Source organism: Pyrgilauda ruficollis, unplaced genomic scaffold (genome assembly GCF_017590135.1).
Source record: "Pyrgilauda ruficollis isolate IOZ18807 unplaced genomic scaffold, ASM1759013v1 scaffold208, whole genome shotgun sequence".
Lineage (NCBI taxonomy): Eukaryota > Metazoa > Chordata > Aves > Passeriformes > Passeridae > Pyrgilauda > Pyrgilauda ruficollis.
The window spans coordinates 21,199-34,076 of record NW_024520096.1 but is presented as its reverse complement, the minus strand read 5'-3'; the positions used below and the strand labels follow the sequence as shown (position 1 = coordinate 34,076).

General features: G+C 54.5%; 1 protein-coding gene across 1 annotated transcript in view; it reads right to left on the bottom strand.

Moving 5' to 3' along the window:
• Window positions 1–12,861, bottom strand: part of RPRD2 (regulation of nuclear pre-mRNA domain containing 2) — a 13,204-nt gene extending 343 nt beyond the window's left edge. Inside the window, 11 exon segments of the mRNA XM_041467376.1 lie at window positions 2–2,396; window positions 2,982–3,185; window positions 3,381–3,656; window positions 3,923–4,208; window positions 4,821–4,996; window positions 5,367–5,493; window positions 5,953–6,005; window positions 7,267–7,341; window positions 8,395–8,495; window positions 8,752–8,881; window positions 12,613–12,861. Coding sequence (XP_041323310.1) covers window positions 2–2,396; window positions 2,982–3,185; window positions 3,381–3,656; window positions 3,923–4,208; window positions 4,821–4,996; window positions 5,367–5,493; window positions 5,953–6,005; window positions 7,267–7,341; window positions 8,395–8,495; window positions 8,752–8,881; window positions 12,613–12,838 — 4,049 coding nt within the window. The 5' untranslated portion in view covers window positions 12,839–12,861.
• Window positions 12,862–12,878: the final 17 nt, after the last annotated feature.

Sequence of the window (12,878 nt, the reverse complement as noted above, 5' to 3'; positions counted from 1 at the left end):
CGAGCGGGGCAGGGGGTCCCGCGGCTGCGCCCCCCCGAAGTGCTCCTTCAGCGTCCCTTGCATCGTACCGTGCTCCTTGGGGAAGGCGCCGGCGCCGTGCTCCAGCGGGGGAGGCGCGGGGAAGGGGACCCCGCCGTGCTCCCCGGCCGGCGGCGGCTGCTGCGCGGGGAAGGGGACGCCGGCGTGCTCGCCGGGCACCGGGGGCGGCGGGGGCGTGGGGAACGGGACCCCCGCGTGCTCCACCGAGGGAGGCGGGGGGACGCCGTGGGGCAGCGGGAGCGGCGCGGGCGTTTCCTTGGAGAAGGGGTTGGCGTGATCCACCGACGGCATGCGGGGAGGGACCGAGTGATCCCTCGGGAAGAGGCCGCCGTGGTCCTTGGTGGGAGCGGGCGGCGGCACGGCGGGCGGCCCCACCGGGTCCCGCGGGAAGGGGTTCCCGTGCTCCAGGGGAGGCGGCGCGAGGGGCGGCGGCGGCAGGTGGTGCTCGAAGGCGGAGCTGAAGTTGTTCGTTCGGAAGTTGTTGACGCTCTCCGGGAAGGGCGGAACGTGCTCCTTGTAGGGCGCCGGGAAGCCGCCCATGCCGGGCAGCTCCGAGGAGCCCGAGGGCCCGTTGTCGAAGGCGCTCCCGCCGCTGCTCAGCTCGAACCAGCCCGCCCGGCTCCCCTCGCGCCCGTGGCCCCGGCTGCCCTTGCCCAGCACCCGGATGGACTCCACGGTCTGGATGGGCTCCCCCGACATGCCCCGGCTCGAGGCGTTGTGGTAGCCCAGCGTCTCGATGGGGGCTCCCTTCTCCTCGGTGCTGTCGGGCAGGTCCAGGCAGGAGGAGGAGACGCGGGTCTCGATGCGGTAGTGCTCCTCCGGCGGCTGCGGCTCGCCCTTCACAGCCCCGGACAAACCCCCCACCTCACCGGAGCTGCTTTTGGGAATCTGCCCAAAGTGCTTCTCCTCGGAGGGCTTCCGAGAGGCGTTTTTGAGCATGTTCTTGAACTCAATGGTGGAGGTGGCGGAGATGGAGGAACCCAAGGGTTTGTCCCCGCCCGCCGCGGGTGGTCGGCTGGCGGGGCTGGGGAGGGCGTTCTGGGGAGAGAAGAGCGAGCGGTGGGGAAGCGCGTGGGGAGAGTCCGAGTATTGCTTCTGCGGGAGGCCGGGCTTGGACAGGCTGCTGTGGTTGGAATCTGGCGTGAAGAACACGTCGTTCTTGCTGGGCGACGGGGACCCGTCCGAGGCAGAGTCCTTCCCCCTGCGGCCGTAGCTCCCAAACATCCCTGGGGACGAGGCCAGCGGGTCGCAGCTCTCGCTCTGATCCAGGAGAGACCTCATGGCCGGGGGGAAGGACGGCTTCACGCCGAACTCCTGCGACCGCTGACCGTAGCTGGACAGCACTGGCTGGTACTCTGCAGAATCGGGGAGTTTACTCGATTTCAGGATAGACTTGACCGGCTTCTTCTCCAGGTTCAGCATGGCCGAGGGCGGCGGGCCGGAGTAGTCGAAGTCACGGTAATCCTCGTCTTCTTGGAAAGATGTATCTGGGTAAAACTTCTCCTGGGAGGAGTCCATCAAGGAGGAGGGCATCTCCCTGCTGTCCACAGGTGGCTTGTACAGGCTGGCTGGGGACTCTCTGCCAAGGCCGAAGGGCCGGTAGCCATGCACGGAACTGGGAAGTTCTTGGGAATATCCATCATCCCGGCCCTGCAGAGGCGACCTTGTGCTGCTGGGAGTTGAAGAACCGGGGCTCATGATTTTTGACAGCAGGGAGATCGTGTCGACGTTGCTCGACGTTGGCTTGTCCATCATCTCGTCCTGGGTGGGCGTCCCGCTGCGCTCGTCGCGCACCGGCGTCCCGTCCACATTGTCCATGGAAGTGCTGGTGGGACCACGCTGGAAGTCAGAGGTGTGACTCTCCGTTGCCATGCTGGACCCCAAGCTGCTGAGGATGGGAATATTCAAGTTCAGGCCACTGAAGCCAGGATTTCCCTTCAGGAAATTGTGTATCTTCATCTCCAAGCTGGGAGAAGGGGGTTCTGATTCCAGCTTGGCTTTTGAAATTTCAGAGGACTGACCCAGTGAGGTTTCTGTTGGCAAAAGGGAGGAAGGACTGGTAGGGTGGGAACTGGAAAATCCCAGGGAATTAGCTGGTGGTTTAAAACCAGAGCTTGACAGTGCTGGGGTATGTCCGACGGGAGCCTTATTGACTGAAGTGGAGGAAACCTCTGCGGTGGTTGAGTTTGGAGAATAACCAAAACTTTTGGCTATAAAGGACTGTGGATTGGAAGGAACATTCCTCCCCTTCAAGCACGGCACAGTTGTGTTGGCTGGCGATGCTGAGGTGCTCTGTGAGGCAGGTTCTCCTGACTGAACGGTGTTTCCAGCCACGCTCTGCAGCAAGGACGACAGCCCTGGAAAACAGAACTGCTGCATCAGGTACTGAGGGCAGGGGCAAATCACCCCGAGCCACTGCCATGGGAAAGGCTCCTATGTTGGCATTTTACACCCCCCAGTCTCCAGCCATGAAGAGGACTGGATTTTGCTGCACTGAGACTAGCACCCAGTGAGGTGCAACATTCCGCCAGAGGCTTGGATTGATCTACAAATATAAATTACACCATCAAGTCAGGTGGGTAGGAACTCGTCCTGGTCTGCAGCCAGGAGTGGGAAAACCTGCCCTGCTGGCCAGGTGACCGTGGCAAGGTGCCAGAGCAGGAGCACAATCTCTTGGTCTCTTGTCCTGTTCAGGGAATGTTCCAGATACGTGTGCTTCGGCCACAGCACAAGCAGGAAGTGCAGGGAAGTGACAGATCTCACTGGCCCATGACACCTGTGCTACCTGAGAAAGACCATCCACACGTGCCAGAGACGTAAAACATTCCAGTGACGCTTTTCTCCCTCTGTTGTCACTTTAGGACAAGCAGAGCAGCACGTTTCAGCCTGGCCACTGCCCTCAGACACCTGCCAGCCCTGCCCCCCAGCACCCACCCCAGTACCTTGCAGCGCTGGCGCCGTCTGAGTCTGCGTTTTGGAGAGAGCTGACAAAATGCTTTCCGGAGTTATCTCAACTTTGGAGAGAATATTTGCTAATGGATTCGAAGGAGCAGATGGGGTTCCCAGGACAGGAGTCTTCAGGCCACTGGTGAGAGCTGAGGGGCTGGTCGGGGTCCCCGGCGAAGGTCTCGAGGCGGGACTCACACCTGGGGCAGGAGCACACACCACTCACCTGTGCTGCTCTGGCAACACACATGACTCGGGCTTCCCACAGGCCAACAGGCACACAGACCCAACCAGACCTCTGAGAGCGGTAACTCACTCACGTTTATTTTGAGGCAATTAAAGCTTTAAATGATCACCCAGCTCCGTTAGTGCCCACAGTCTGGCTCAGCACTCACCTGTGCTCTTCATCACCGATGTCAAACTGCTCAAGATGGAGCTGATCTTGGCCAGGTCCACGTTGGCCAGGTTGGGTAAGGCAAGCGTCGGTGCCAGAGGGATGGGAGCTGTGCTCACCACCTTTGGAGCTGGGGGTGTTGGAGGGGCTGGGGCTGGTGTGGCCACTGTCCCCGAGGCTGTGGCAGCTGCAGCAGCCGATGGCACTGCTTTGGGGACACTCTCAGTCTTGGTGGGGGCCGGGGCTGGAGCAGCCTGTTTGTCCTTCCTCTCCTCCACTGCAGCAGAGAGGGGAAAACAAAAGCAGAAAGATCACTCAGTGCCCCCCAAAAAGACTCAGGGAATATAAATTCTGATTCCCACAGATGTAAAAACATCTTTGGTAAGTGTTTTGGGAGATGGAAATGATCACAGTAGGACTGGGACTTCCTGGCCAGGAGATTCAAACCCTACAGCCCAGCACAGGCTTTGTGCCTCCTCCACATCCCAAATGAAGCTGGAAAAGGCTGGTTTGTCCTCTAATTCCCACAGGACCATCACATACCAATGATTTTAGACGTATCATCCTCCACATCAGAGAGCTCCATGTCCTCCACGTCCCGATTATCTGTTGCAGGCTCTGGAGAAACCATCTTGCGGGCCCCGGCTGCTGGAGAGCGGGTGCTGTTCTCCTCCCCCATCCCCTGGAAAGGGGACTCAGAGCCCGTTGGAGATGGAGCATCCATGCTGGGAGAAGGGACAGGAGACTCCTCGGGGTCGGGAAGGGTTGCTTTCAGCTGGTCCAGCTTTTTCTTCAGATTGCTCACTCGGTTAGCAAATGTTTTGTAGGCCTAAGGAAGGAAGGACACTGGACTGGGGATCTTTCATGCCTCAGTCACTTCCTTAAGGAAGCAACAAACAGCCTGAGAAATTCAATTCCAAATCCCTGGACCTTGCAGTGGTAAGAACTCAGCTTCTCCATGGGACTCACAGGGCAACAACCACAAAAAGTAGGGAGAATAAAACCTTTTTCCACTGACTTAAAACAATTTTCACAACCCCTCCCACATTTTAACAAATGTGTTCTGCCCGTTTGGAGCTTTTGGCAGGTTCTGGAGGGGGTTGGTTGTTTTAAACACTTTACTACTGTCCTTTGCTCGTCTAGTTCTCACATAAATCCCAAGTTTCCAGAATTCAGGATTACTAACTGTAATTTTGCCCTGTTTAAGAATCTAGAGGGCATCCAACATTCCAGCAACACACACAAACTGAGCTTCCAACTGCTGGATTTTGAGAGCAGATCCTTGTCTTACCCAAAGCCTCCATTCTGCTCTCTTTGGAAACCACCCCAAACTTTTTAATTTGGGAATAGAGAGATGAGGCATTTTCCAGCCTCTGAGGTGCCCAGTGAACACAGGCAGATGCTGTTCCACCTGTGGAGGATCCAGAAAAGGCACACTTACATTTGCCACCACCTTGACTTCTTTGTACTGTGCCTCATAGAATATCCCAGCGTTCTCCAGCGCCTCGGTGAGCGAGGGGCCGTTCTTCACTTGCTTGTCCAAGCCATTGACAAATTCCTCCAGCTTTGAACTTGCTTCTTCAAACTCCTTGGAGAACTTCTTCCCTCCTGTTTTATCTGCAGGGAAATGAACACCATGGAAATGAGCCAAACCATGGAAGTGTGGCCTCAGTGGCAGCACCTGGGATATGGGGACAGTGGAGCTGCACACTCCCAGACCACCCTGGTCATCCACTGGGATCTGGCAAGGGATGGCCAGGGCCTGGATGGTGGCAGAGTGTTGGTTTTCAGACAGTTATTTGCTTGGTCTGAGCTCTGCACCTGACAGTTCCCACAGAAATTCAAAAACCAAGATTTTTGGCTCCAGATTGCTGGTTCTTAACATCACTCTGAAATTTTGGCATTTTCCAGATATAAATTCTGGCATTTCCCATCTTGACAGAACTGAGGAGCTCCCACAACACCTTCGGTGCCCTCAGGGCTTTACCTTTCAAGCACTTGAGTGTCTCAGTGCTGCAGACATCCACCCTCATCGTGGAGAGCTGCTTCTCCTTCAGCTCTATCTGATCTTCTGAGCGTTTGTACAACAGCAGCTCGTCGATGAGGGACTGGGGCTGCAAAAAAGCAAACAGGAAAAGCCTCCTCATCACATTCCAGGGAAGAGAAGCCCTGCCCCTGCTCTGGTTTCAGACTGCTTCCAAGTGAGAGCTAACCCAGGAACCACGTGGAGCCTGGGATTTTTAACCTCAAATCTCACAATGAGCAAACCTGGGCTCAGGCAGGAGCTGCAATTCCACAAATCTCCTGGTTATGAGCAGGGACAGATCTTTTTTATTTACTCCCCATTTCACTCTACAGGTGCCTGTGCATTTCATGAACATGTCCCACTCTGGCAGGGGACTGAATTTAGACCAATTTCTTGCCACCTCAAACTCCTCTTCACAAGGATGTCCTGAGCTTGCCCAGTCCCTCCCCATGGGTGCCACAGCCCCCATGTTACAGGTGTGGGTCACCTCACATGAAAACCCCAAGGTGGGGTCAGTGCCATGGGTCACTTCCACTCACAGACTTACTCGGAATTCAGCAACAATCTTGGACTTCAGAGCAGCTTTCGGGTTGGTGGAGGCTGTGGGGATAAAGGAAAATTGTGAAGAAATTAAGGAACTGCATCCCCATGGCAAGTCAGTCACAAAAGGCAGCCTAATAAAAGATATTTGAAGATAATTTCATGTGTTACCCAGCACATCCTCCCCTCCATGCATGTGTGCCTCAGTGCTCCAGGCTCCTGGCAGCTCATGGGACATGGACACGGCACAGCTGGGTTGGGACCGAGCTCAAAAAGTGACACTGCTGCTGTTTAACATGCTCTGAACATTTCCTGGGCACACCTTTTCCTCAGGAAGACAAGTCCCTGCAACAGTCAATCTAACAGCCTTATCCAAGGAGTCACAGCTCTCTGCAAGGAAGGGAATGTTATTCCCAAAGTGCCAGACCTGGAGCTGACAGGGAGCCCAGGTTTCCTGTGGGCAGGGCTTCCCTAGGGCATTTCCTAGGTCTGACCATGCTCAGAGCCTCAACAACTGTCACACCTGGGTACAGGGTGGGGGGACGAGTCCTGCTGGCAAGAGACTGAATCCATCAGATTCTGGACAAAACAGGAGAAACAGGAAAGAAGAAATGAGCTGATGAGAAGCAAAGCACTAAAACCCTCCATCCACGCTGGATACAGCCCAGTTCTGTCTGGGAAAGCAGCTTCTGGTTTGTTAAGCCCAGGAATAAACACTCCCCAACTCTTTTAATCTTCTGCTGTCACCCTGTGCCACTTATCACACCTGATGTCCCACATGTCACACATCACACCTGATGTCCCATGGTCATACCTGATGTGCCACACGTCACACCTGACATCTCACCACCTCTGTGGGGACCACTCAGGGTGTCGGTGCAACGTGAGATCATTAAGGTCACTCTGTTATAATAAATTCTCTCCTGCTGGTCTGGGTTCTGTCACATCCTGTCCCTGCAGTGCCAGCTCCAGGTTCCTCCTCCCAGCCCAGCCTGCTGGGGCAGTTCCTGAGCATGAAGGGAATGTCCATCTCCTGCTTCTCTCTGTCTCCTCTCCATCTTTGACCAGTCTAAGAGCAGTTTCCAAGAGGTTCCACCAGCTCCTTCCTCTCCTGTCCACAACCTCTGCTCTCATATCTTATTTTTGCCTCACTTCCTTTCTTTACCAAGTAATTTTCTACCAACACCTCCTTGGTGTGCACATCTTGGGGCCCTTGTGAGCCTGCAGGCTCAGCTGGCTCAGCCCACACTGGGCTCAGCCCTTCTGCTCCTCGAGCAGCCAATTTCTGCATTAGTGCACAGAGTTCACAGTGGTTCCTTACTTTGTGATTTCTTCCACGGCTTATTCGGTTTGTTCAGAGACTCTTTCAGCTGCTTCTGAGTTTTGAAAGTGGTACCTGGAAAACATTTCATTTTTGGCAGTCTGGCATTATGGGATTCCTGTCAAAATCTGGTTTTTGGTGCCATACAGTTGCACGGTGAAAGAGTGAACAGAAATTTGTTTTAAAATACCTCGACCAACTTCCTTAGAGGAGCTGCTGGATGCCCAAGAGAACCTCAGTTTACTCAGGAATGCAGCAACCTGGGGGTGGTCTGCCATTTTTAAATCAAGTTTCTGTTTGCCCTTACACTAAGGCAGTTCAAAAAAATCACAGTAAAAAGGGAAAACACAAGGAATCTAAAAATGAAACTCTTCAGGGAAGCTGTAATGGAATCAACATCAAACAGACAAGTGCTGCCCATTGGGAAAGCAGCCACAATACCTGATTTACCTGGAACCTCACAGACCTGTTTTCAAATTCCAGAAATGAGCCATTTCAGAGCAAAAAGCACAAAGGTCACTTCTCAGCATGCAACACCCAGCTCAAGCCTGTCCTCGTGCCACAGCCCGACCCAAGACACCACATTTCTCCTGTTCTGATGGCCACTGACCCTCAGACCACACCTGAGGGCTTCCTGAGCACCTGCAGCTCTTAATGATGTGAGTAAAGCCAAAACCTGCACTGATTTCCACTGCTAATTCCTGATTTTAACCAACTCCACGTGTCTCTCCCCTAAGGACTTGAGGACTCTTCACCCTCCAGCTTTGCTCCTGTCTCTTCCTACCCCACAAACACCATCAGTTAAACACTGAACATCACTGAACAGGACAAGGAGGTAGAGCCAGAGCACCCTGGACATGTAGGATCATTTCAGCCTCACGTTCTGTTTGCTCTCAGCTGGAACAGCTCCAGCTCACGTGAAAGAATTCACAGCTGCCTTAAGAAAGGTACAAAAGAGGTAAAGCAGGAGAATCCAGCGCTGCTCATGTCCCACACCTGGCTATGTTACAGCCTGTGCCAGGTGCAAATGCCCCTCATTCCCCCCAGTGACCCCAGACTATTTCTACAACTTCAGCAAGCTCGCGTGGCAGTTTGTAAGGTGAGAAATGCAAAGGGTAAGTAACTTACTCAGTGCTTCTTTCAGTGCCAAAATGGTTTCCTCAGGGTACACGTTTCTGTCCTCCCAGATTTTGAAGATTCTTTCGATGGATTTGGAAACTGATGGATCCCTGGAAGAGAAGAGTTCTTTACCCTCTGAGTGCAGGACACTGGTGTGAGGTTCCCTCACTCCACAAGATAATTTGACCCAAACCACCCCCCTGTGCAAATTAAAACCCAGCTCATGCCCACTCTGCAAATATACAGCTGTTCCAACAGAATCCTTTAAGTTCTGCTGATGTTTCTAGAAAGTCTGAGATGTCAGAAGAAAAATTCCCCCTTTTTGAGACACTCAGCCTGCCAACAGCCCGTTAGTTCATTACTCACTTCACTAATGAAGCAGCCTCAGGAAGCACCTCTGCAAAGGTGTCCCGAAAAACAATGGCATTTTTCCTCTTGCAGTTCTGTATGACATCATTGGCCAAGTAAAAAAGGTTCAGCCGATGAGGAAAAGCAGCTGAGGACAAAAGAAAATTGGGAGTCAGCATCAGACACAAGTACCACAACAGCCACACCTTGATGCCAGTACTTCAGCACTGCTTTTGGGAAAGTTTCTGAGTTTCCAAGGTCCAGCAGGGAAACCTTGAGGACTAGAGAGGACATCTTCAATTTACAAATGATCTTCAGACTCCCCTCAGCTGTGCTTGCTCCTTTGACCCTCCTCATGTTCCAAAGCTCCAAATTGAGCTACTTCATCAAACCCCTTCCTCCAGGGGTGGGTGGTGAACTTGGGAAGCTCATCCACGTGCAAATGATGGTAATGAGCTCCTTCATTTCACTAAAGGACACTGCCAAGGATTAAACCAGAGGAACAGTGCCAAGAGATGATGTTGCTTCACTCACCCATGTGTTGTCACCTCTCACCTGCCCATGTCACCCCTGGCTGCAACCAGAATCAGTTTTTATCTACAGATCCCTCAATTCTCTTATCCTGCTCCATTTTCCAGTTGTCCCTACCTTGACAAAGCCACTTCCCACAGCATGGCTGCACTTTGCAGCTCTCCTGACCTCCAGGATCCCTCTCAGGAAGCTCAGCATCCTTCCTGGTCCAGAGCCCTGGGTGGGAGCTCACCCCTCGCTCACAGCCTGAAAAATCTCCCAGCACAAACATCCCACCCGTGCTGCCCTCCCAGTTCACAAGTGAGCAAAGTTCAAAAGGAAGATCCTGCCCAGAAGATCCTCCTCGGAGGGGAAGCAGAGCTGAGGACACAAGGCTTAGCTCAGATGGGTTCTCCAATCCCCACGGGCTGATGTCCTTAAGCCTCCCTGAGCTCCTGCCAGCAGCACCAGCTCTCCTGGCACTGAGCCCTTGAGCATCACTCCAGACTGGGGTGAGGAAGGGCACAGGGACAGAGCCCTTGGGAAGTCCCTGCTCCTAAAGCCCTGTCCCTGTCCCAGGACACACAGCAAAGGCCTGAGAGTCACTGCCAGCAGCTGCTCACCCCCAACTCTGCATGGAGCCCCAGCTCCCACATCCCAGGAGGAGCTTTTATCCCTGACCCCACTCCTCTGGCCACTGCCACCTCACAGAGCCCCAGTTCAGGAGCTTTTAGCCCTGACCCTGCTCCTGTGGCCATGGACATCTCACAGAGCCCCAGTTCAGGAGGTTTTAGCCCTGACCCTGCTCCTGTGGCCGCTGCCACCTCACAGAGCCCCAGCTCCCAAATCCCAGGAGAAGCTTTTCCAGCACAGACTCAGCCAGCCAAGGACTTATGGCCAGAACCTGTTGCTCACAAGCTGTACCCTGAACATGCTGACAGGACAGGCTGAGGTGGGTTTTCTGGAGCACAGCGTGCTCTGCTCTGCTCTGCCCCGAGGGCTGGGAATTCAGCTGGAGCAGGGCTGCACTCCTGGTGCTCCAAAACAATTTGCAGCCAGCTTTGCCCAAAATGCCAGCCTCGATAATCTCTCAGATCATCTCCCATTGGAATGGGGCTTCTGTGATTTAGTTAAACCCAGTGCTTGAGAGCCAATTCCCCTGCTGCTCACCCTCCATCCCAGAGACATTTCACCAGCAGACAGCAACGATTCCACATCTTAATAACATAAAATAGATTTCAAAGAATTATAGACCTTTAATTCAAGTGATGCAGCATCTACACAGCAGAAGGAAATCTGGAGTAGGGTTCCAGCCTGATGCTGACCATACAAAGCACCACTTGCCCAGAACAAAGTTAGAGCCACAAGTTATAAACCAAGATACATCCACACCATAGAGGAGGAATGCTGGGTGAAGAGAAGCTATGACATGATCCACAAAGAAAACCAAGTGTTTCTGCGTGCAAGATGCAATGGGCTGTATCCAGTGGGTGAACAGCTCCTCTCAGCTTAAACCAGTGAGGAAACTGCAGAGCTGAGCCCACTCCAGCCCTGCCACCTGCTCCAAACCAGGCACAATGGCACCAACAAAAATGGCATTTCAGAGCCCATGGACACGTTCAACTCACACTTAAACACTCTGACCAAACCCTCCTGCAGAGACACAGGGATTCCCATCAGGAATTTCCCAAAGGTGGAGACACAGAGGAATCCTTGCAGGAACATTCCTGTTGGGAAGTCCTGGCTGTGACCAGCATGGCTGGGAAGCAAGATGCCAAAGCAACAGCAACATGTCAAACAGCATCACCTCTGATTTTCCTGAAAGGACACAATTCTGTGCTCCAGGAGCCCCAACACCACCCTCACCAGGAGGATTTGATTTGTTCATAGGAGTTAAACATTTACACACTCAGAAATGAACCCAGAGCCACCTGCACTTACTGTGGCACCACCACATTCTCTGGGACAGGGACTTCCCACAGCGAGAGAACTGTGAGGTCCTTGGGGCAGAGGATGAAGGGAAAAGCAGGGGAAAAAATATGGAAGCAGGGAGTAACCAAACAATCAGGGGTCAGGGCATGGCTGTGTCAAGGATTGGGTGAGTAGGATAAGATGGTTAAGGAGGGACCTGGATAAAAGGAGGGGTGTGGAGGTGAGATCCTTGAAAGAATCCCACAAAATCCAACAAGAATTCCAGGCTGGGGTCAAGGGGCTCAGGGCAGGAGGCAGCAGCAGGCAGGAGCTGGGGCAGAAACGGGCATCGAGGACCTGCAGGTGGGAACAGTTCAGTGGCTTTTGATGAGCTTGGGAAGGGGGAAGGAGGGATGGAAGAGCACTGAGGGCCTCAGAAGAGGCAGGACAACTGTGAGAAGGCCACGTCCAGAGGAGCTGGCACATCCCAAGGAGAGATGGGCTGGATTTTCTTTGGGGAGCATGCACTTGGAGCAGAAGGGGAAGAGCCCCAAGGATGATGCCACAGTTCCAAGGGGGGTCCAAGGGAGGAGGACTTCCAGTGACAGCAAGGCAGGAGGACCCAGGACCCTTCCTCCAAAGCTCTCACCTTCCTCTCCTCAATTCCATGGAGTACAGACAAAACAGATCAAACTCTGGGGAAAGAGGATCTTCTGCATTCTGCAGCAGTGCCTTGATAGTAAAACCAACTTTCCCAATTTTCCAAAAGGTTCAGCACACAACAGATCGACACTTTGGGATGGGAATGTTATCTCCATGTCCCCGCCAAGCAAAGCTTCCTTGAACTCCCACAAGAAGAGTCAAACCTTCCCACAGCAGCGGAGATAACATTGCTGTGCTGAGCCTTTTGCCAACACCAACCTTCTCCCTCCAGGTCAGGGATGGGCACTGCAAACCCTTGTCTGTGCCCACCCCAGGCTGCTCCAGAAACAGGTCCTCGAGCCCCCGAAGTGCTGCTTTAGGAGATCATGGATTCAGGAGGACAAAGGTGCCACCACTGAGGCGCAGGTTGTGTTCCTCCAAGGATGACAAGGTGATGCACACGGGACAAGAGGGAACGTTTTCAAAGTAAAAGGGACAGATTTCGAATAGGTGTCAGGAAGGAATCCTTCCCTGGGAGGAGGTGAGGCCCTGGCACAGGCAGCAGAGAAGGAAGGCTCCTGGAAGGCTCCAAGGCCAGGCTTGGAAGAACCCGGGCTAGTGGAAGGTGTCCCTGCCCATGGCACTGGACGGGTTTTAAGGTCCTTTCCAACCCAGACTACCCCAACCCTGCTCCGCGGCCGGTCCCCGAGTGCCCGCTGCGGTCTCGCCGCCGATGGCGGAGCCGGAACCTCCGGCCGGGCCCGCACCGGCTGCGCCCCGCGTTGTGCCCCGGCCGCCCCCCGGCCCCGCACTCACAGCGGCGCAGCCACTTCATCCAGTGGTACACGATGGTGCTGTGGTGCCGCTTGTTCTCCAGGCACCACGAGGAGAGGCCCTGGATCGACTCCATCGTGTTGGTCACCGCCTGCAGCTTCCTGTCGAGCGAGGCCTCGAGCGCGCCGGCCGCGGACGAGGCGGCGGCGGCCGAGGAAGAGGAGGAGGACGAGGAGGCCCGGCCGCCGCCTCCGCCGCCCGCCGCCATCTTCCCGCGCTGCTCGCGGCCGGGCCGCGCGGGGGGCGGC